Here is a 25,374-nt window from a genome sequence, read left to right on the forward strand (position 1 = left end):
TAGGTATAGCTGAAGCACATGCTTTTCTATTATATTTTTTTAATAAATAAAAAGTAGCTAAATTCCCACTAAATTTCGCGGAATTCCCACTAACAAAAACCCATGATTCATAACTCTTCACTCAACCATGTATTTGATTCTAGTATAAACTATTCATTGACTGTTTATTTTTAACTGTGCATAAGTGTGACAAACACCAATTGCAATGGCGATTTTACTTCAATTACTACTATTACTGTTATTATTACTATTGCGTATTAACAATGATTGCTTTAAAAATGTAACTTCTTGCAAAGAAAAGAAATTAGATTACTGCTAACTTTTTTTCAACCAAATTGCAGATTATTTTACGTCTGTTGAACATATTATTGTTGATGAAATTTTAAATCTCCAATAAGAGAATAAGTCCTATATTGTTGATATAAGAGTATACCACTAATGAAAAAGGATATAGGAGAGTTGATATAGGAATATAACAGGATAAGAGTATCCCAATAATGAAAGAACATGTAAAATAAATGGTAGAATTAAAAAAAAAAGTCTGTAATTTTTTTTTTTTACAATTTTTAGCTTAACAACTATACTTAAAATATAAAACTCACAGTTTCTTAGCATTTCTTAAATTACATTTCAAAAATGCTTTTGCAGGTACATAAAACCTGTGATTATAAATACTGGGCGCATAAAAAACATCTCCAAAATAAAAAGAATTAGGGAGAACGCAGACCATAATAATTTGTTTTTAAAGGACTAGTATAGAAAAGATTTTGTGTTCTCCAAGAGAGCCAGTTGGCAAGAACTTTCTGCACAGAGTTTTCAAAACTTTGTACATCTCCATAAGTTAGTTTTTACTTCAAATAAATAAAATCACTTCCAAGTTTGTTCATAACTATTAGAAAATCATTTCAAGTTTTGTTCTATCCAACTTAAATAGGATGTTACTCTTGAATATATGCCAGGAAAACCTGCCTCTGCACAACGGAATCCGTAAGAAACTACACCAATCAAATAATACGAACCAGCATGTGGCAACATCAATGGTCCGCCGGAATCACCCTGAAAATGAAATTATATTTTAAGGAAATTCGTACGGGAAAATGTTGCATCCAAAATAGTTATTGTTAGTATTGTAGGGGACGGAAGTATGGTTTTGAGAAATGTAGTTATATTTTTTTTAAAATTAAATTGTTATACATGGAGAATATAACACTATACGTAGACTTAGAGTGCATAGTCATGAAATTGCTAGGAGCATTGTTCGCGCTGCCGGCAGAATGGTAGGGGCCTGGAGAGTGGTGTGTGTGTAGGTGTGTGTCTATGTGGAGCTGTGTGAGATGTGGTATGAAAGAAAAGAGAGCAGAACGCTAGAAAGTGTGTGACCGTAAAGAGTGGCTGGTGCTGATTGTGAAGAACCCTGACGGAGACTACAAGATTTTGGCGAGGAATGGTCGAGCTGCAGGTGTTAGCGGCGGGTAAGCCAAATCAGTCTATGGTCTTTGGGGTTACCACTCTCTGGTCCCGGTCGGCAGGGTGACGGGCGGCAAGGAGCCTGGGAGGACTTTGATTTTAGTAGTTATTTTCATGATTATTAGTTAAGGGTCTGTATGATTATCTATAGAAGTAGTATTTTCATTATTCTTTAGTTAAGGGTGTATACGATTATCCATAGAAGTAGTTATTTGCATTATTATTTAGTTTAGGGATTATATGATTATCCAATAGTGTTCAAGTGTCGACCAAGTTTTTTCTTTTTAAATTGAAACCCCTAAAATCTAGGAGGGCGAAGCATTACAGTATGTAACTGGAAACTGATTAAATTTTATTGTTATGTATTGGCATTTAAACGAATAAGATTGATAATTGATGTAAAAGCTATATTTGAATCACTTCTAAATGATGTGTTTTGAAAATTTTTGGAAATAATGAAAAACTTCTATTTATTTTTATAGGTTTTTTAACTCTTTGAAAGTTAATATGATCTGATTGGCCAAATATTCAGATCTTTCAAATTTTATATAACTAAAAAATAAAAAAATCCATTTAACATACCTGGCAAGCATCTTTTCCTCCTAAAGCAAAACCTGCACACAATTGTCTTGAAATTATATCGGCCCCTTTTGCTTTATAAGCTCTTCTACATTCCTCATTTTCCACTACTGGGACTTGAACTTCCTGAAGAGCAGTCAAAGATGGTCCCTCTGTAATTGAATAATTTCATTAACTTACAGTGATTAAGATGTATCAATGTTGATCGAAGTTGTTGATGTATTAAAGTTGTGTTAGTGATTACATTTGTGGAAGATATTTTTAAAGATCTTATATGCGCTTGTGATATACTTCATAAAAGTTAGATAAAGTTCAGTTGTATTCATTGTATGACCTCATTTGAAAGCGCTAGGTTAGGTAGGTTAGGTATCTGGACCAGCTTAAGTTGCAGAGTACACTACAGTATGTACGCGGCTAAGATAATTAACTAAATCATATGATTTCAACTAGAAGTGTTGAAACCTTTCTGTTCAAAATGTTAAGAAAAGGAAGAGCTAGGAATTTTGGAAAAGAAAATTGTGGAAAGAATATTCATCTCTACACTGTTGCGGGGATGTCTAAAAAACTTCACAAAATAAATTCCCATAAATTTAAGAGTAGTACTTGTAAGAATGGGTACTAAATCATATTTTATGATGCGCTTCGGAAGATAAAAGAGGTTAAATAGAAAAGAATACCTTAGATACCGTAGATCAGAGAAAGATGTTTGAGTAGGAGTAGGATACAAAGGTACTGGAGATAAGTCGCAGGAACTGCATAGAGAAAAAGTGCTTTAGAGCTGTATTGTTAAAAAAAAGAGGAAGAGAGAGATTTTAACAAATTATTAAATCAAGGAAATCAAGTTTTGATTAATGAAAATAAAATAAAAGTACGAAAATCATGTAACATTTTGTCAGAATCTCAAATCAAAAATTAATTGATCAGGAGCAATTGGCAAATAAAATTTAATAAAAGATAAAAATATAAAAACTTTCAAACTTGATTATTTATTTATTTTATGGCTGAATCTCATTCATAAAAGTAAACTCAACTTTGAACAGATTAAAGGACTACTAGAATATATACAACTTGCCCTTCACATTAGTTACTTTTTTTTAGTTAGTTAATGGCATTATATTTGCTATTTAGTCATGGAGCTTCATTTTATACGAACAATATTTTGTACGGCACTTAGAGAAGTTTAGGACATTCAGAATACTACTTGCAAAAAGGATGGAATGGCAAGCGAAATCATAATGAATACTTACTAAATTGTACGGATCCCCAACCGGCAACAAAAGGAAATTTTTTTGTTAAGCTCATTTCCCTTAATTCAGAAGTTGTTGGTAAGCAAATAGGTTGAATATTTCCTGTAAAATTTAACAAATTAAGTTTAAAAAATGTAGGACTTTTTTTTTCGTTAAATCATCAAAATATATTCACAAAACAGGTAATAACGTACGTGAGAAAGGTACTTCATTTTGAAGTTTTAATACGGCTATATCGTCCGTATATTTTTGAGGATTGTAACTAGGATGAACAATAGTTCTCTCAATATTAACATCTATTGGGTTTGCACCATCATTCACATTATTGTCTAAATCAAGTTCCCCTAAGCGAACTTTGAACCTGTAAATGTAAACATTTTAGTACAAGTCACATTTTGAAAGATAAAATAGTATTTTTTTCTATATAAGCAAGAATAGAGTAAGACAAGATAACAGGGTTAAAATAAAAGTCTTTTAACACATCCAATTTGTTATTAAGAAACATAAAAAGTCAATTAATTATTAAAAATATTAGTTATTTATTCTTAGATGGGGGGGGGGGGATTTGATCGCCTGCTCGTGGTGCACTCTGCATAATCTAAATGATCAACAGAGCACCCACCTGATTGGGTCAGACCATCAGACCGTCTCAAGAATAAGGAGTTCAACTACCTACAAAACTCTGAAGATGCTCGAGACAAGAGTAGAGGCCTAAAGGAGGAAATCATAATACGCTATTCTTCCAAATCCCCAAAATAGTACAGATTAGAAAAAACTATAAAGGAAAAACTGGACTCCCGTTTATGGTATCTCTATTCCTCAAGGTAGATTAGGTAGAGAATAAGTAACTAAGTATTCATTGATTCCAATTTACAACATATAAAAATTTATAATTTTTGTAATGCTATGTTTTTATTGCAGGCTTTGCCTTTTATAGGATTAGAATAAGCCGATAGCTAACAGTGAGTTGACGTTGATAATAATAGGAATTTCCCTAATTAAAGGAAGTTAATCTAGGGATTGCCCTGGCCACATTTGGGCTATCGAGGGATATCCTTTTAATTAAAACAAATAACTTCAAAATCTTTTATGATTGTTAATTTAATGCACAACAACCTAATTTATGTTAGAAATCAACCCTTCTTTTCTAATTTAAACTAATTTTTATAAAATAATTCTAAATATTTTAAAAATTTGTATAGCTTCCATTAAGTTCTATTTTCGAGAGACGTTAATTCTGAATGTAAAAAAAAGAAACTAAAATATTTAATAGATAAAAATTGGCTAGCATAAAAGTCCATGATATCTAATGAATTTTATTGACATCAATGGTTAGGAGATATGTATGATATGAGAATGTATAATAATTTCAATTTAGGTTTTTTTTATTTTTACCTATAATGGGAAGGACATTGCTATTTCACTGACGGTAATCAATTTTTTATATTAATTCAAATAAACATCAATTTTTATCAAGGAAACAAACTCGATTTTTAAAGGCTTTGTAATTTAAATGAAACTTACAGAGAAAGACTTGGATGTCTTGTACAGTGCGCCGCTGTAACGATATGCCTAGAAGTAACGAGCGCTCCGCCGCAAAGCCACTGAGTTGTTGGATTTCTATTAGACCTATAGCCTAGAACTGCAAGCCACGGCCAGGCACCTATATAATATATAAAAATATGAAGCGTATATTTTTATTTTCTTTTACTGTTATGAAAACATATTGCAGTGTGTTTTTATTATGAGTTTTTTATTACTTTTTGTTTCACACTCTCATTGTATCCGATGTCATAGAAATCTTAAATCATTATTATTTTTTTGGGGGGGGGCGCATCTACTTCATGGTAATTAGCGCCCCATAAACATAATTTCTTTTATTTCTTTCTTGCCTGAACCTACTCACACCTGATCACTCACAAGATTATTGCTTACTCACAACTTAGTAAACATTTAATATGACTTACCTAAGTCCGATGGTTGTCCGCCTACAATTCTAATCTTTTGAACACTTGATTTACCGCACTGAGGTGGTGAAGGCAACGTGTCACGATTGTCTATTAAAGGTGATGTCCCTTCAGTGGTTCTTCTTCCGGAACCAAAAATGGATGGTTGAAAATCTGGTTGGTTGGGACAGCACACGAGTGGATCATTTCTATCATATCCACAAACTGTTCTGTAATATACCAAAAATTGTATAAAAATATCCAAATTTCTCATTAAATTATTAATAATCAATTGAATCTACTGGAAAAGTTAAAACAAAAACAAAAATAATTACTTTTTAAGATAATCCGCCACTCCTGGTTTATGCCTAGAATTTCTTAGTAAATCTAAAAGTGGTGGACATTGTCTAACATTTATACACCTTCCGTTATCTCCTTCTAAAGTGGTACAGGAGGAAGAACTTTCAAAGGACACTGAAACATTTTCAAGTTGGGGTAAAGACAAATATTACTTTTAACTAAATTTTAAAAGTACAAACATTTAAATTACCTTGTCTTGTAGTTCTATTGAGACAATTTCCAAAGCAAACTAATCCGACTAATAATAGTACTAAGGATAATTGATTAATCATGATTTTTATCTGAAACAGTTACAAACATTATCAGTATAATTGAAGCCATTTAGAATCAACTTCTTAAAAATGTTAAACTTTGTGTTCTTATTTTCTCATACTTCTAATAGAAAATGCATTGGCATAAGAGTCGAAATTTACCAAAAATATCAAAAAAGAAAGTAGCAGAAAGCTTTAACTTCTTAAACCTTTTTGGGACTTATGTCGCTTTGGGTACAAAGCTTTTAGCTGAAATCCATCAAAGATAGGACCACTTTAGTGATTTTTGTTTGTGCTGTTTTCAGACAAATGTTACCAGCGAATTTCTTTCAATTTCCATTCAGGAATATTTTGAGGATTAAAAAATTAAGCAGCCCCATAAAGTGTCACTTCTTTAAAAAGTTCTACCACAGATATATTATACAAAAAGTCCTGCGTAATGCACATTGCGAGAAAAACATTCAAAAGAACTATTTAACAGGTCCAAATGTACCAATGTATATCGTTCAAAGAAATCTTGGGACACCGTCAGAGTTATTGAAGATGGTCACAATACATAAATAAATAATAATAAAGGAAATTTTACAACATCCGCTTAAACAATATTTTTACATTTTATGATTCCACGTAAATTGAAGGTCAGGTTTTATTCAAGGCAACCTGAAGTTTGATATGAATACAAATATGTATTGAATCTTTAATTTTAAATAGTATTTAGAAATAGGAAGACACACTCAGTGGTTCGTGAAATTCATTGTGTCATTTGTTTGTAATTTTATTCACATCACTTTCACTGATTGTACTGCACGTAAAGCAAACAAAATTAATAATTTATGGGAGAGAAAGATAGAAATAAGTGTTTAAGTAATAAGGGACTTTTCTTCTCTATCCACAATCGACAGATTTATAAGATTGTATAAAAAATATTGAAATTAAGAATAATAATACTCCATTGAGTGTTTATTTTTATTACTTCCAAACAGAACAGCAGCTAAAAGAAAAAGTTTAATAATTTTTATTCTTTTTTTATTGTTAAAATCAACTTTACTTATTTTAGGAACAAGGAATGTCAATGCATTTAAACTATTATTGTTTTTTAGCTAAGGCCGACCATTGTTAAAGATCTTTAAGCAATTCCAGATGGTCAAATAATACTTAGGTATATGAAATTTACAGGTAGCTTATCAACTCACACTATCACTCACAATTACCCATTCACTGTACACAGTTTTCATACCTCACTATCAATGTATAATCAGTGTAACCTAAGGGAGCGAGAATAGTCTTTTTGTTAGCCAAGAATTTAACTTTTCTGAAAGTACTCTCACTTCAATTTACATTCCAGTCGAAAAATTGTAAAAATAATATTATAATGAGAAAAAATAGTGCAACCAATTGGTGTGTATTGATCACTTTTTAGCCCATTTAAGTGTTCTAACTGGTCGTTGCAAGATCCTTGCGAAAGGAAGAAGTGGAAGAAGCAAACAACTCTGAAGGACAGGCTAATGACTGGGATAAGGGACGAGTAAAATAGAAAGAGAGATTGAGAGAGCATCGATGATCCTTAACAGCCAAGAGAAGACTGTGATCAAATTATAATTTTGTTCAATCTGTGGTTTATAATCAACCATCTTTACTTACATTTCCATTACCTACAATCTACTTCCGATTAGTTTCTAATGAAACAATTGGGCATGAATAATATTTTTAACACTACAAAGTTTATTTAATTTAATGTATTATTATTATTTAATTATTTTCTTTTTGGGGGGAGATTAATACTTTATTTTTAGAACAATTCGGAGGCCGGCAGTGAGAAGACTCCAGGCACCAATATGCTTGGATGAAGAATTTCTTGAATTGAAATATATGTATACATTGAGTTACCACTAAGGGAAATATTGATGAACCTCTCTTGAGGGAAAATGAGAGTACAGCTATGAGTGTATAAAGAACGTTCACAGATCAGCCACCCCAAAGATGGTGTGGATACTAATAATATATAAGTGAAAAAGTAGTGAATATAATCAAGATTCCCGAAACAACAAATTATTTGACGATAGCTTTTATTAAAAAGAAAGAATGATATTTGAGAATTTACTTCCGGATAACTTAGTACACTCAAAAAGCCACATGGATTCCATACATTAGCTGTAATATTCAAAACTATAAACCTAAAAACAGAATTCTTCTGATTTTTTTTTTTTATCAGCCTTGATTTTTCTTTTGAATTAAGTGTTCAGTTTAAAATTAAATACTTTTGAAGATTTTTTTCTCTTTATTTATTCGTCTGAAGTTAAAGTTTATGCAGTCAATTATTTTATATTTGTTTTTATACATGTATAAAAACAAAAACAACGGGCAACAATAACAATGAGCTAGCTGTATGTGTGGGCAATTAAAAGAAGCAATTTGGATAGATATAGTGTGAATGTTAATGTCTGAGTACAGTACTCATGGAGGTAAAAACAGATACGAATATATTAGCTACACGATTACTTTAAAACATACAGTAGGCAAACATTCCTCTAATGTTGGCCAACAGGTAGATGTTAATAATTAAGGCGAGTCCTTCGTTTATTATATTATTCCAATAAAATAATTTAATTCAGTTTCTTATATAATGTTTTCAAATACTTAACGGACCTATATTAATTACAAGCGCAATTTATAGTCTGTAATTACTTAATATAAATATATATTTCAATTTCATTATGATATTTATGGCGTTCAATTTCTAAATATTGAAAGAAAAGTTCGCAATATTTTAATCCATAGCTAACGCTTAAGCCATAAGGCTTCACGAGGTCAGCCAGGCTCCAGTAGTGCCAAGAAATACTGAGGAACAATCTATAAAACCGTAAAATAATCTTTAGTGTGAAATCCTGTTTTCGTCAGTGGCGAAATGATCGGAGATGGACTGGTGAAGTTTGTTGGATGAAAGGAACCATCTTTGAGTTGCTGCTCAATCAAAGTCATGCCAGGGATCTTTAGTAGTTATGGGTAAGGGCGTCAAAAGCATTAGGTTTAGGTCATCTCTGGCCTTTATTCCAGGCAGATTAAAGCATATTAGTCCATCTATGAGAAGTTAAGACCAGTTTTGAAACTGAGTGATATGCTTGGGCCATCTTCCAAGACAATGTTCGACCTCATGTTGCAAGAATTTATCATGTTTTTCTTTCTGCACAACACAACTTATTCAGCAACTTAAACATAAAGGACCTCTCTTACTTAAAGTAAGTTCTTTCTAAAATTAGATTCTGCCACTGTTGAATTGTTGTAAAATTGTTGAATATTACGATAACTAAAAGAAACTGTGCACTTAATTTCATTTTCGGTTGACGAGAGCGAAGCAGAGAGATAGATAATTCATTTTCAAAAACTAATAATTTGTTATCGCTCCAGGTGTGAAAGTGTTTTCATAGCATTACTTCTTAACATAATTTGAAAAAGTAATCTTATAAAAATTAATGCAGTAATGGAAATACAATTGATTGATTAAATAGAAAGATGGGAAATAACATTCTGTAATAGCTGGGAATAACCGATTTAAATTTATTTTTATTTATGTTGGTCACAGGAACAATGATTGAATTACGGAAACTATTAATCACTATTGTACTATAATTTAAAGAGCCAAGGCCTGTTTGCAGTTTGTTTTCCAGTGGGCATATTGACAGAGGGAATCAAAACAAGGCAGAGTTTCTGACCTCTAAATTATGAATTTAAATATCCAACTATCTTAGACATCGTTTTCAAATGAAGTTATTCACCATAAAACTTCAAAACGTATTACTTTATATTCTACAGTGTCCGAAAGCTAGTAGCTTGATTTTAACTAAATTTTGTATAAATGAAAGAGTATTTTCGTAAGAGGAAAACTTTTGGTTTGAACTTTTAGGAGCTTGTAAACTATTAGAAACGTTTCAGCGATTTGAACAATGGTACCGAGCAGGTCAGGAGTAAACTAAGTACAAGAACATTTAAAACAATTAAAACATTTTAAGATACGATAGTTACGCAGATACAAATAATAGTTTTAAATAAATTTCCTTATATTTACATAAAATGAAATAATAGTTTAAGGAAAATATAGTAAACTCAACTATTACCCGAGTAAGAAATTTTAATCGAATCTTCCAGTCAGATTCCCTCACTTAATCTAAAAATGTTTTATACTTTGACCTTCCTGGGATTTCCGTTTTAGATCACACTCAGTTCTGTAAATATACACGCAAGCATTCGCCTGGGAATTTTCTTAAATACACAAAATAAAATGAATTTATTTAATAATAATAAAATACTTAAATTTTATAGTTTCACAAACTTTTTTTATTGATATTAAGAGAAAGTGTTGCTATTATTTTTTATCATATTTTTATTTTATTATATTATTTTATTTTTATTAGTCCGTTTCTTTCTAACGTAATGTAATTAGATGGAAATAAATAAATATTATTAATAATAGCGACCTTCTTAAAGTTTCTTTACTTTCACTTCACTACTTCTTTAGCTGTTTGTATATTCCAGATGAATAAATTTGCAATACGTAATGGATTCACCTTACTTCTCACTCATGACTTAGCGGTCTAATCTTGGCGTATTTAACCCTTTTAATTAATACTGCACAAAGTAATTTTCAAGCAACGGTTAAATTCATTCCACTTTCTCCTCTTGGCACCAGACAAAGATTAAGATTACTTTTTGCTTTAGAACTAGGTGAACCTGAACTTGTTGATCTTGTCCTTGTTTATCAATTTGTTCTTGTAGATTTCTTTCTTTTTTGTATTCAAACGCTTAAATAAAAAAACATTCTCCCGAATAAAAAAGTTATTACAATTTCTAGAAAATGACCGTTTTACTGTGTTTTATCTTTGTCTTTAAATACTATTTACAGTCTTAACTGAAACAAGAAAATCTGGAGAAACTGCAGTATTGATTCGATTTAAAAAATTTGCTGATCAATCTACAAACAGGGAAAAAGAAGTAGCATCCAAGGTAGCAGTTTAAAGCGGAGATAAACCCTCAGCAGCCCTCTAAAGAGGCGAAGGTCTACAAATTCGGCAAGAAGAGCAAAAGAAGTAGATGAAAATAGGTAGGAGTGATTGTATAAATGGAAAACAATTACGAGGCAAAACATGTGGATGAGGAATTTGTTATATGTACTTTATTTAGGCCAGGAAGTGTATCAAAGATATTTTCACATTATTATGAAGAGAAATGTGTTAATACAGATCTCGATAAGTATTTTTGTAGAGAAAAAGAAAATCTAAAAAATGAAAAAGATCTCGGGAAAAAGATCCTGCGCCGATATTTGCAGCTCTTAAAGCGCCTTATTTTACAATAATATTACAAGGAAATTTAGCGTCGTCTCTCTTTCTTTTTTTCCCCCCAGACCTAGAGCAGATAATGGTTTTTTGAAAAACAAAACTACAATAGCAATAACTTCACTCACGGAAAGCAAAAAAAAATGAGTTTAAACAATGCTAAGTTTTTATAATTGTAAAAGTCTATGACCAAAGAACTTCTAGGTATTTCATCAGAGATACTGGTTATGATAAAACCATCAACAATTGAATGTGCTGCTGAATTAAAAGAGCATTCCAATGCTAAAGAAGAATTTCTTGGTCTTTTTTACAAAAATTAATATTCCATTTGAGAAGGTCAAGGTGAACAGTTATTAAATTTAAAATAAAAAAATGTACGACCATTATGTATTCAGTTTTTCAATCAGTCAATTATCAACCAGATCTGACATCCAGCTGACGGGAACTTCCACACATAGTTTCCTGTCTAACTAGGAAATCCCAATAGTCATTACTGTCCGATTATAACGCATTAGCTTTCTATCAGTAATCAGTTAAATTAAATATTTATTTTCTGTAAATAAAACCTGTCTTCAACTGTATAATTTGATTGATTACATACAAACGGATGTCACACATAAGGGAAGGAACACAGGCAAATATGATCGATTGTTTTCTGTCCGCTCATCTCTTACAAAAGAGGGGCATCGGTGCTTTAGTTAGGAAGTCCATCCAATTAGAGGTTTTAAAATATCTCTTAACTAAAACAGAGGCGGATAAAACCAGGTTACATGGTGATTTGAATGAATATGGAGAAGTCGTTTAAATTGTCAGTTGCTATAATCTTAAAAGGCAAGACAGCGCACGGTAGCCGAGCGGTTATAGGCTAGGCCCGCAAAGCTAAGATGTATTGTTGGTTTAGTGGTTTCGATGCCCCGTCTATGTCTTGGATATTAAGAAATTTAAAAAACTGATAAATCTTTCGTTTGATTAGTGCAGAAATTAATACTGTAAAAAATAATAAAACAAAATAAAATACCAAAGTAATTTCAATGAATTAATATACTCCATTAAACAAATAATCAATTTAATCTAACCATTTGTTTAAAAGTTGGTCTTTACTTTGCTTACTTTGTTGCGTTTTAGTTTCTGTGATAATTTCCTAGATTTGCATAATTATATTAAAAATAATAATAATAATTTAACAAAAAAGGATTTACAAACAAACAACAGTAAAGTTATTAGCAAGATATCTGTTCATTTTACTTTGTGACCACAGATGTTCCACGAGTAAAGTTAATAACATTAGAAGGTCTATTTTTTTCTTACGGAATTTACGTCCAATTGACAGAAATAAACGGATGCGGTTAGCAAACGTTTGACGATTATTATTAAAGCTGCCATTAAGAAGATGTTCCTGTTTTAACCGCAAGTAATTTTACCCTTGCATGATTTAATATATTTTTGAAAGTCCTTTTAATATGTTATGTATTGTTTAATTTATTCACAAATGGTTCTTTATGCAGTTCAATAATCCACAAAATTTATTTAGTGAAGTAGAACTTTAACTCAACTGAGTTTCTTATAATATGGAATTTATATTACATATTTATTACGTATTACTACCAATAATTAATTGCGCAATTGCACTTAAAAGAAAATTTATCAGCTTAACACTATCCCTACACCAGAACTTTTCCCTTAAGAAGAATTTTCCGGAGAGAAGATCATGAAAATTGATTGATTTATTCCAAAAGCTCATTACCGGATCCAAGTTGCAACCGAGTCAAAAAGTCAAATATGTACTTCTTACAATTTTTCTTTATATATATATATATATATATATATATATATATATATATATATATATACAGACAAATCTGTGAAAAACAATTTTTCCTGTCTTAGGAGCCCTCAAAAGTTGTGAAATCTCAAAATCAAATATCTGGACGATCGCAAATTTTTGCTAGTAGTATAAGAGAAAAAAACAAAAGTAAAATAACCCTAAAAGGTCAGGCGAATACTAGAATTCTTTTAATAAAATGAATCCTCCTAAAGCCGTTGTTTGGATACTATTAAAAAATAGAACAAAACACATATATTGCGTACTAAATTCAGAAGGTTGCACGAAAACAGAGCATTCATTTTCCGCTTCGTTAAAAACTCCGACTAGATTTTTCATTAAAAAAGAAAAAACAAACAAACAAAAAACAAAAAATGCCGATTAGTCAACCTTTTTCTTCTTTTCCAAGCTAAATAAACTTTAAAAGTGTTCAACCATAGCCTGGGAAATTTAGAATTTCATCAACTTATCATTGAATTAGTAATTATGTGTTGAATTAGTGATCAGCTGTTTAGACAGCTGTTAATCCAAAGTTTTATTTCCCTTGCTAGTAGAGTTTACAGATTTTGAAGGAGAATCCTGAAAAATTGGAGATTAGACGTATTAAAAATGAAATTTCGAACCATTCCTTAAATTAGATGAGTAAAAGAAGGAAAAGATTTGAATGAAATGACTAAAGTAAACCTTTAGCGCTATAGACTTCGAAGGACATCTTAATTGGTGGTGGCTAGTGATTTCTGCATCCCACTAAAATGGGTTATAAGAAATCTCTCATTGTTAACTCATTTATGAGTTTTATTAACTCAAAACCTAAGAAATTCTCTGAGCTATCACTCGCAATAACAATGTCAATAAGTCTGAATTCCTTCGTAGCCTCTTTTCTTATAGAAACATTCTTCAGCAATTTCCCATTATATTAACACGTTTATGCGTTGAAAGGTCAAGTGCTTCAGCTCCTCCAATTAAAACTTCAGAACCCTTGGTTACGCAGGGGAGATCTTTTAGTGAAGCATGCAATATATTGAACTTCTGGGAAGTGACATACTCCGACTCTGCAAACATTTATTGGTAGTTTACTTAAAAAGTTCTAATAATCTCCACATCTACCATCTTCTTGTAGGAGGCAGTTGATGTACCCAGTATCTGTTCAAAACTTCGTAAAGTCGAAACTTATTTTTGAAAGACGGTCTTAGCAAATCTCACCCACTTTAATTTAGACTATGTCATTCCTATACCCTACTGATTACCCCAAAATTCCAGTTTCATCCAAACAGAAATCTTTTAAGACACTGCAGAAAGTACTTGGTTCTTGTTGATGTTCAAATTATTGATGAGCAGTATAAATAAAGTCAAGGTATTTTTAGTACTGAACTTTGTTCAGCGATTATTCAAATTTAATTGCTATCCACTCTACCCACAGTTCAAAAAAGAGATTTACACAGACAAGAGCACCAAACCAAAGAATTCGTCTATAAATTTCAGAGTTTTATGAGAAAAACATTTACTTGAATTTCCATAACTTTTTCTTTCTTATTAAAGCTATTTCTTTAAATGTTTGCCATCCCAAATAAATGACAAAATTATTGGATTTATCTCTGGTTTCTGATAACCACTTTCTCATTCGGCTTGGCATTGACATTCATACTAAAAATACCACTTTAACTTAAGTTATTTTTTCTTTTAGCCTTTTAACTGTTCAAAGTAAACAGATTCGGCACTCAGTGATAACATATTTATTTCAGAAAGGCCATTTATCGTCAGGTAATAAATAACATCAAATTTACCATCTGAGCTTTGAAAGACTAAACTATTAAAAGAAATTTAGAAATTTTAAAAACAAACAACAGTTTAAATGATAAACCAAAGAATATTTCTTTCTTTTTGTTCACAAGGTGGAATAACTTCAATTTATGGAGGTAATGATCAATATTTTAACAGTAAACAGAAAGATTATATTTTAGAGTAAATATTACTTAATTAAATATGCAATGAGTTATATTAAAAGAATTTATGAATGTATTTTAAAGAGTAATCTTTTTTAAAAATTATTTCTTGAAAACGTTGCTAAAATTGTCAAAATTGGGTGTATTTTTGGACGCTGGATTTTTTTCCTAAACCTGTTTTATCTAAAGTGAATATCAAGCTTCATGTAATTATTATACTTTAGGTTTCTCATTTTTTACATAGGGTGTTTTAAACAGGATCTTCCATCCATAACATCGCCAGCTACAGCCTTTAATTGAGTCAACTTGGTAGAATGATCTGTGGAATAGTTTACGTTTTACGTTTTTTAAAGAAGTCAAGTTATGGGCACTTCGTTCAAATTGATAAACTGGAATTACTTGGGGGGGTCTTAATTCTTTGTTTTGAACGGCACAACCGGAAATTTATCCAAAGTTAACGAAGGTTTTAAAAAAAAGACTTTCCCCTTAATTACGACTAAGAAACGATGTTCGCAGCTATGTTTGGATCATTTTAAAATGAATCCAGTTGATTTTGTGAGCCGATATGTTAATTTGGAAGAGACACGTCGAAAAAGAAGCACCAATCAAAGCAATGGGTGGAAGCCAGTGACTACCTAAAAAAAAAGCGAAGTCGATTTCATCTGCTGGATGGGTGAATGTTTTCTGATGGGGAGGCAAAAGCGAATCATTTTTTCATTCTGTTTCATAAAGGAAAGAATAATAATGGCCGTATACTAGAACAAATGGATGCAAAAAGTTGAGAAAAGTTACCTTTTAGTTTGCAAGAAGAGGGAAAACATTTTTCAGCAGGACCAATGCACCAGCCACAAACGATGCTTTGGCAATGTTCAAACTAATTATTCGCAGAATTGTTGGAATATCGAACACGTTTAGTCACCGTGATTTCCATCTGTTCCCAAATTTTGAAGAAATTTTGTGACTGAAAGATGTTTTTAGTCAAATGATGATGTGGATTAGTGGCAGCAGTAGATGGGTACATTGACATTTTCAACATTCTTTACGATGAAAAACTAATTTTTCGTATATCTTTTGTAACATTATGATAGAAATATAAATTAATAACTATCCTCACTATTTACAACTTTATTGAATAAAATTATCAATCAAAAAACCAATCAAAACAAAAACTAGTTGTAATAATATTTATTATCATTTAAATTACTATCGATAGATAAAGTTGAAAATATTTTTAAATATTAGAAAATATTATTCTCAGAAATTATGAAACTAATCGTGACGATCGTTTCAAAAATAATAAAAAAAAAAAATGATTTAGCGAGCATACAAAATACTGGCCTTGTGTTGAGCAAACATCTGCGTCATCTCACTTTGAATTATATGTGAAGACAAAATTCATTTTATCTAAATCTTGATCAAAATAAAACTGTAAGCCCCTATTTTTTGTTTCGTTTTAAGTACCTCCCGGGTGACTTTCCAAGTTCTGAATATGATTGTGAATCCAACAAATAAAGTGTCATCAATATTTATATGCAATAAATAGAGCATAAGATGTAAAAAGGTTTGAAAACAAACTTGTTTCTTTCTCCTGCCCGCCAGTCTTTCTTTTTGAAGTGCGAGAAACGCTTTAAAATTACGCAATCTGTTAAAGCTACTTTTCTCTTCATTCCCAACAGAATGTAATTATAAAGATTGTTTTGTCCCGTCCAGTGTTAGGGCGATCGCCCGCACTGGATGCGTGCTTGGCTTGGACTTGGGTTAGAGGCTGTGCAAGAGAAATGATCTCTGCAAACCTGAAGAATGTTGATGGAGTGTTTTATACAAGAAAACTTCTATTTAGGTGGCAGGATGAAAAGGATAAAGTAGAAAACAAGGGTGACGCACATCTTTTCGGCACCCCTTCTCAGACAATCATGCCACTTTCTAAAACTCAATTTTCCTCCTAACCTCACACAATCACAAAACTGTAATAGTTACTTAATAGAAAGTGAACCCAATTAATATTGGTAATATTAATTGCAAATAAATTAAATTACCAGCACACGAAATGAGGAAAACGAGTAAGACTAAGATTGCAGTACTTTCTAGCAATTGAGCAACTCGAGGACAAATTATAAAATGTAGCTTTAAAAAATAAATACAGAAACTTGCAATTATTATTTTCTTGTATATAACGGTCTAATATTTAATAATAAAGATTATTTTCTAAATGACCTGCACTAGATCTTTAAGGAAAGTCAGTCTGAAATATTTTAAAAGAGCACCATTCAAGTTGAAGGGGATTCTGGTTATTTTAGTTTTACTAAATTGTTGGTGGGAATTGTACTCGAAATGTTTTAAGTAAAGATTTAGGAATTGGTCCATAACATGTGCTTCCACTTTTTCTTTAATTTCACCAGAATTAGTATTGATAAATTAAAGTAAAACTAAAACTAAGTAAAACTAAGTAAAAGTTGGCAGATTTTGAATCAAACTTTTATTATAGGAAGCTTTTCATAGCAATTATGGTACCACAAGATTAGGGGATTTTTAAACAGATTTTTTTATTTAGACAAGTTAAAGAAAAAAATATTTCATCTTCCAATTCATAGAGGAAAAGGTTCTGTTTTAATTATAATTTTAAAATTAATTTAATTTTATTTAATATAAGGAATTGGTTGGTATTAAATAAGGAAGGATTTCTTTTAAATGCTCAAGACAAATTTCTTCTAAATGCTCACCAAGAGTTTGCAAAAATTAATTTTTGCAAGAATAAAAATTTCTGCAATGATGCAAATAATTTTGGATAAAAAGATATTAAAAAATTAAATCTTAAATATAACAAAAATCCTCTTTCAGCAGCCATTTTTGAATAAATTTCGGATGTTTTAGACAAAAAAGTGAAAAGTTAAAAAAACATTAAACCTACCGTGCCGATAATACTCCTCTGCTTCAAAAAAAATAACAATACTAACAACTGAGCACTATCAGATACCGAACACAAACTGGCCTTTGGTCGGCTAGCCGCTTCTTTTCATGCACTGATTCCCCCACTTGGACAGTCTTATAGTAGCCGCAGACTGCAACCACTCTAGTCTTCCTCGCCTTGGTTGCTCACAGTACTGTGTAGTCCTGCATTGGACACGTCATCCAGTGTTGGCTGTGAAACACGGTAGTTTCCAAGAAATCTATCCTTAGTCATTAAGGTATCACAAATTAAGTGGAAGTAGGTTCTTGGAACTTGCTAGCCTATTAACAGCTGTCTAGCTGGCCAATACCTTGAACTTAAAGTACACAAGGACCGCCTGAATTATTACTCAAAAAGATTTGATATTATTTTTATTTACTACCTAAAAATAAAACGTTCAGGAAACTGTAGTTCAGTAAAACAAGAACAATTAAAGTCCTTGTAAAACTTGACCTTGTGTACCTGCCAGTAACCTTCTTGTCAGTCTTTTACAAAATCGTCACTTGACAATTCTTTAGCAAGTGTTTTGTTCATCCTTTTCAATATCATGCTTAGATAATGTGGTTTTCTAATAAGGAAATTTTATGTTAGAGCAGGAATTTCTTATTATGGGTTGAAAACCTTGATTCCTTGTCTTTAAGGAGATGAAGTTTACTGTTCCTGAAATGTCGGTCTGGTAAAGTAAGCGAACACTTTAGGATATCATCTACTTTCCCCGCCTCTTGGTTAACTGGTACGGGGTATTTTGTAACCATACAGCTTCTCTTGGCCGGCTGGATTAATATATAAGGGTGAACAGAAAACAATGGGCAATGTCTGCCTTCTTAATTCCCTTACAGGAGCCGTCTGTCTACACAATCTAATCATCATGGCCAGGAAAACTAGATTTTATTTCCGTTTAACCAAATAGCAGCTTCACTGCAGGTACCAGTGTTCCTAAACTACAGACGTTTTGTACTTTATCTCTTAACAACGAACTTAAAACATAGAAATTTATTTATCTACTCTTAAAAATCAAAAAATGAATAGTTAAATTTGGTATATTCTTCATTTTAGATCTTTTGTTGAGAAGACTATTGTAGCATGTTCCTTTGCCACAGAGAAACTTCTTAATTCCATTTTGGCATAGACCAATTCATGACTAGACTTATGTTCCCGTATATTCATACATTCATATTAGTAATCAAGAGAGATTGCAGATTGGAAACCGATGGCCTGAAAGGAAAATGAAGGAGAACATTATAAGAAAAGGAAATCAGAAATTGGTCAGCACATGCAATTTATCGGCCAAAATGACTCAATAATGGCAGTTTCAGAAATTTTATAAGGAAAGTTACCATTTTAAATTATTATTAGAATATGTAACAAGGAAAAAAATCAGGTAGGTAGTGATATAATTTCCAGAATAAGAGGTTAAAGGTTTAAAGGAAACCGTATAAATTATAAGTATTAATATTAACTGTCCTGTATTTCTAAAAGTATTTATTTTAATTAAAGATAATTGACTTATGCGACCATTTTTCAAATATGAATGTTTGCTAGAAAGATTTTTGGGAACTCGATAAACAAAAAAGCTTTGAAAAGAGGGAGACTGGTCCACTTTATCCTCCAAGAATGCTTATGAAAGAAACAATTAAAACGACCCATTAATGAGTTCCACGACTTTTTCTACAAATTCAAAGACCTCTTAGGGGGTCGATACCGCCCCTCAATGGCAGGTCTTGCTCAAAAAGTGTTTATTGGACTGTTAGTCATTCATATTTACAAAATTTCATTTCCGCATTTTATCTAAATGACAGCTTCTTAGCTTTATTTTATTTTTTGCAAATGAGAGCAAAAGATGAATCAAGGCAACATGAAAGAGTCATCAGGAAACTAGAAGCACCTAGCTATGAAGGAAGTATGGGACACACAGCTGTTAGGGAATGATCTAATTACATTCGTTAAAGTAATATTTATTTAGAAAAATTTATCGGTTTATTTTAAAGAATACGGCTTATAAAAAATTTCAGTTACTTACGAAAAAAATTATTTTTTGAAAATTTTAAAGTACCAGATAGTTTTTCTTTACATTTTTTTGAAAATGATATTTTCTTTAGAAAGTTAGCTGATAGAAGATTTTCCACTTTTAATTAAGTTCAGGTAAGATATCGGCTGCTACAGAATTCTAAATTTGCAAGGCACTTATTTGTCAGCATTAACTAGTTTTATTACAATTCTACAACCAATTTTTTTAAAAGAAAGACAAAATAAATTGAGTAAAATTATTAATATAGAATATAGAGTCGTCTTATGAAATAATTTTTATGTTTGAATTAATATAAAACATTTAATGAATATAAAATCGTGCAGTAACTTGTAGAGCTTACTTTACACCTGGAGCAAGGAGAACTAGAATCATTGTTTGAGTAGGTCGAGGGCATATGCAAAAGGGAAATCTATGTTAGATACAATGTGATGATTTCCGATCAGAAATAAAGCAAACAAATGCTTAAGCCACTACATTTGATTACTTGCAAAAGCTCAAAATTAATAAATTAAATAACATGACATGTCCGCATGGTCGATTTAGTCTAAAAGATAGATATTTTTTTCCCTGAAAGTGGCAATATGATAATTAAATTTTGAATGATTTTCCGTTTACATAAACCACTCTACCATCAATTTTGGGAAAAAAATTAGCTCAGGTTAAACATAATTTACATTAAAATCTACAGTCAAAATTAAATATTTTAAAATTAAGTAAACATTAAAAGAAGTGAATAAATTACAGAAAAGTTAGAGCAACTACTCTGGCTTAATTAAATAATGCTCCAAAGAAAAAGGATGCTTGCATTTTTTTTAGTAAGTTAAGTAATCTCTCTTTTTAGATTCAAAGAAACAGAATAATCATTTGGAAGATTTTTTTTTTTTTGCCAGAAGTGCGTTGAAGTAAACTTAACTACTTATGGCTAATACAATGAATATTCAATTCGCAAACAAATGGGGTGAACAAATTTTCAACTAAGCATAGGCTCTTTAGAAGCCAAATGCTATCAAGTTCGAACAAAGTATATAGAGACGAAAATTTGTTTTAGCTGATGTAATAATAAGAGGACTGCTGGTACTGTCAGCTGTAACAACTTATTCTTTCAACAGTACAGTCTTCTATTATTATCTTTAATATTTCAACGAAGGTTTTTTTTTCTACAGCAGTGTCAAAGTTCCATCTAAGCAGCTGAATTCTCATGCCTGGAATCACTTATGTAGATCACAGTAAGTTCTACTCCCCACATTCATATTATGATGACACTTTTTCAATTCCGATTAATATGGAAAACTACATCAATTCCTATTTCACGGTTTTTATTATGTGATAAATATAGTTTTAATTCTATATAATTTAATATTAAAAGCAGGAAGTGAGATAAATGGAATAACACTGGACACAGGTTCCAGTAAATCAAAAAATGAAAAAAAATAAATTACCATTAATAACATTATTCAAAACAACGTGGGATGTTTATAACTGCCTACAATTTAATAACCAATAATTAATTATTATAGAACGACCTTGTTACAGAACTGAACTTTCTCGCATCTTTAGCATTATAATTCAAATGAATATAATTAAAAATGAATTTCCGGTGAATTTTAATGCCTGAATTAGCTAAATTATCTGTATAAAATAAGGGTGTTGTGTAGTAAAATATACATGTTACACATTAAATGCGTAGATGATATTATAAATAGATAAACAATTTTATCATAACATATAGTTAATAATTTAATTTTTATTATATGAACTCCTGCGACGGACATAAGATTTTATTACAGTGGGGTTTATCTAATAAAAAGTCTAATATGTTTTACTGTTTTATTTATTTATATTTGGTCATTTATGTTTCATTCCCTCTCGAGTTCAATGACTTTTTATTTTGTCATTTTTTCTGTCTAAGCCTCTATTCTATTTGTTCCAACATCTTGCAATCATACAGATGGCGATTTTAGTTTAAGGAAATTTGTAAATTAGACTTGAAGTTTCTGCCCTCAGCTTCTGCAATATAATTTCTTTTATTGTTGTTGCAAAAGTCCATTTGTAACACAAATGTGTATTCGAATACAAAATGTTTCCCTTATGTTGGCTTATGAAGAATTAATGTACTATTTAGTTTTAAAAGAACATTTTTAATTCCAAAATTATTTCTTTCGATTATTTCTTTTTTCTCTAATTTATCACTCTAAAAATGCAAAATTCTTCTCAAAACTGGTACAGACTCTTTGTATAAATTGCCACGTTCAATTTTCTTTCTTTCAAATCTTTCTGAAATCAGTAAAGTTGAATGAATAATGTTACCAAAACTCAAAATTTTGCTTTGAGCACAGTATAGTTAAATGTTCATTCAATTTAATTATAATACCATATTTCTGCTCTTAAGAAGGATGTGTTTAAGAGTATTGAAAGAACTGCTAACTGTATACACCTGGTTTAATATCCCAGGAAGCATAGTTAGTTCTGTCTGCATTCTCGTGATGACTTTATGAAAACTTAGCGTTTTTAAGAAAGATTCACCCTAAGGAATGTTTGGTTTAGTACATTCAGAGAGGCTTCTTATAAAGCGTTAAGATAAAATGTTTGAAGATCAATTAAATATTAGTTATTTCGCGTGGTATTAGATTTAAAATGCAGTGCTTCAATAGTCATGGCTGGAAATCAAACCACTAGCACGCAGTACTCCTCAGCTTTGGCGGTCCCAACGAGCAGCTACTTATGAGGCTTCTTGCTTATTATTCTTTCCCCACTTATTGCCTCTGGAACCTGAACTTGCGGTTTTACTTATTCCAATAATGAGTGTACATAAATGTGTACCGTATTTTACTTTGCGATTTAGTGTAGATTACAAGAGAGAAATTCTATGCTGCGACGGTTTTTGGCCTTCAATTTATCCTTTCTCCAGTACAGAATATTTAATATACTCGTAATATAATTTTCTATAACTAAAGTTCATGGTAACTAATCGCTGCATATAAGATTCATTTGAAAACGAAACCTTTTTATATCCCAGTAAAATTAGAATTGCGAAAACTTAAGATAAATCAATGCCATAAGATTTTGCAGCCAAAACCAACACTAGTAGAGGTAATCTGGAATTTAAGGACTTATTGCCCGAAACTTTTTTGAGATAATGAAGTGTTTCTTTTTTTTAAATAACCCACAACGTGTCCATTTTTAAAAAGGTGTACTCCAGAAATCGCCTACGTTAGTCGAAACAAATGGAAAAACGTTTTTTTTTAAAAAAAAAATAAAAGAATTGGCAAGATTATTTAATAAAGAAATCCCTGCTAATTTATTAAAGAATTAAAATCGTAATTTTTGTAAATGGTTAATTCTCAGTCGCGCACACAGTCAGATGATATCGTGCAATATATCACAGCATGTTTGTTTTTCTTGAACTTGGACAGGTTTCTATTTTTCATCCATCTTTAGAGATTAAATCTTCACCGCTAAGAAGAGAATTTGATAATTCACAGTAGAGCAGAAGGCAGAAGTTCCATTCTACAATGAATAACTAAAATCTACATCCTTATCTACTTATAGTTGCCTTAAATCTAATATTTAGGGGTTGGAACTTCATAGTTTTGACTTTGGTCTTGACTTTTTTCAGAGAAAATGAGGTTCCTCATACTTTTCGAAATTAATATTTAATAATTGTAACAACTTTGAAGTAAAATATTTCAATTGGAACCAGGAAAAATGCAACACTTATTTCTTTTCCTTGTAAAAATAATCCACTTATTTTGAAAATAAAAAAATTGTTATTATAATGACTAATTGAATGGAAACTGGATAGTAAGTCTAAGAAGAAAAAAAAACTTTAAACTAAAAGAAATTGGAGCCAGTTCAAGATTACTTAGACGAAGGACAAAAAGAGGTGGCTGGAACAAGGAAAACAGAACGTTTCACAACTAATATGAGCAGACATGTAATTATATCTACTGCATTTAATTTAAAATATAAATTAATAAAATATTTGAGGAATATTACTGAAAAACTTAAGAATTTTAGAATATGTTTTGATAAAATCTTATAGAATTATTCATCCCTAATCCATTATTCATCACTATCATCGTAGATTGTCGCCAATTCTCTTGAGCGGATTCAAATTCTGAATCTTCCCATGAGAGTCCAGCAACCTTCCCGTAATTCATCTCAATAATTCCCATTTTCTAGATGAATCACTTATACAGATGTACTTAACTCTCCAAGCGTGTCGAGCATAGAGGATCAATGGTCGAGGATTTACTTGCTCGGATAAAAAAAGCAATAATTTCACCCATTTCGCTTACCGAAATGAAGAACCCGAAATTCTGCCAATAGTGAGGGCACTCGCCAGGAATATTGTATAACTCTTCGCTGGTATTGAAATTACAGAGAGAACACATTTCAACATCGGGATCTTTCCAAGTATAATAGCTCTCCACTCAGCTTAAATAGCCAGCAAGAGTACTTTAGATTCTCGGAGAAGGAGACCTTGTTCCGATGTTCCGAAATCAAAACTCTTTTCAACGAATACCGTTCGTTTGTTTGGGGGCGGTTTTAGGGCATTTTATTGGAAGCAGATGCGATTCTAAACTTAAAAACATCAATTATTTGACTGTGACGTGGCCTGGGGTAGTTTAACCTGTCACATTAACTTATCAACATGCTCATTTATGGCAGGTCTAACTCTCTAATATTGAATAATCTTAACTAAATATTTCAATTGAAATTTATAATAACAGGAAAATTCTTGGTTAGAATTGTAATAATTGCTGCAAGATATATGGGTGATTGTTCCAATGGTTTTTTATTCATCGATATTCAAGCTAAAAATCAATTTATATTTTGGTAATAAACTAATTATTACAGCTATGTAGTATAAAAAAATTAAAGTTTCAGTTCTGAACTGTTTTATTTCACAGCCTTAAGCAATAGTAAGTAGTCTGTGGCTAAAGAAATAATGAGGTATCTGTTACTTTTCTGAAGTAGCCTAATAATTTCGCCTTCTGTCTACATTCCATCTCCAGAAGGTTTTTTAAAAGAATGAAGTAGAATGGAACCAGATAAAGGAAAAGAACTGTTAATTAAAGATGGTTAACTTCCTGCTAACCTAGAAACAATTACTGTCTATGAATTCAGAATTAACCAGAATTCGATCATCAGTGGGTGTTAGTCTGGTCATCTCTACCAGTAATTTGTGTCAGGTAAAAAAACAAAAAACAATGCCTTAATTTCACGTAAACTGTACCTAGAAATGAACAAAGCAAGTCATTATGCACACATTTTTTTAAATAATTTTGGCCAGCCAATTTCTCTTTTGGGATTTATATAATTTTTCTATAAGAAAATCACTCTTTGCGGATAATATATCTGCTTTCCTGAAAGAAAAGACAAATATGAAATTAACTTTACAAAGGAAAATATTTCTCGGCTTGTACTGAAGCAATTTTATTTATAACTAGAGG

At 31.0% G+C, this 25,374-nt stretch overlaps 1 protein-coding gene across 1 annotated transcript; it reads right to left on the bottom strand.

Moving 5' to 3' along the window:
• Positions 1 to 522: 522 nt before the first annotated feature.
• LOC141461075 (venom protease-like) lies at positions 523 to 17,989 on the bottom strand. Its single transcript, XM_074141755.1, has 9 exons — positions 17,851 to 17,989; positions 5,790 to 5,880; positions 5,575 to 5,713; positions 5,261 to 5,469; positions 4,818 to 4,956; positions 3,488 to 3,654; positions 3,294 to 3,395; positions 2,050 to 2,198; positions 523 to 1,056 (listed from the first exon to the last, which is right to left on the bottom strand). Exons 2-9 carry the CDS (start codon positions 5,869 to 5,871, stop codon positions 901 to 903), a joined length of 1,143 nt encoding a protein of 380 aa, XP_073997856.1. The 5' UTR covers positions 5,872 to 5,880; positions 17,851 to 17,989; the 3' UTR covers positions 523 to 900.
• Positions 17,990 to 25,374: the final 7,385 nt, after the last annotated feature.

Source organism: Rhodnius prolixus, unplaced genomic scaffold (genome assembly GCF_049639745.1).
Source record: "Rhodnius prolixus isolate KJV_2025 unplaced genomic scaffold, Rpr scaffold_6, whole genome shotgun sequence".
NCBI lineage: Eukaryota > Metazoa > Arthropoda > Insecta > Hemiptera > Reduviidae > Rhodnius > Rhodnius prolixus.

Bases quoted from the DNA above. Each gene is read 5' to 3' on its own strand.
- LOC141461075 (XM_074141755.1), bottom strand. From the start codon at position 5,871: ATGATTAATCAATTATCCTTAGTACTATTATTAGTCGGATTAGTTTGC. The intron at 5,714-5,789 runs GTAATTTAAATG...AAAATGTTTCAG, and splicing joins CAATAGAACTACAAGACAAG to TGTCCTTTGAAAGTTCTTCC. The intron at 3,655-4,817 runs GTAAGTTTCATT...TTACATTTACAG, and splicing joins AGACATCCAAGTCTTTCTCT to GTTCAAAGTTCGCTTAGGGG.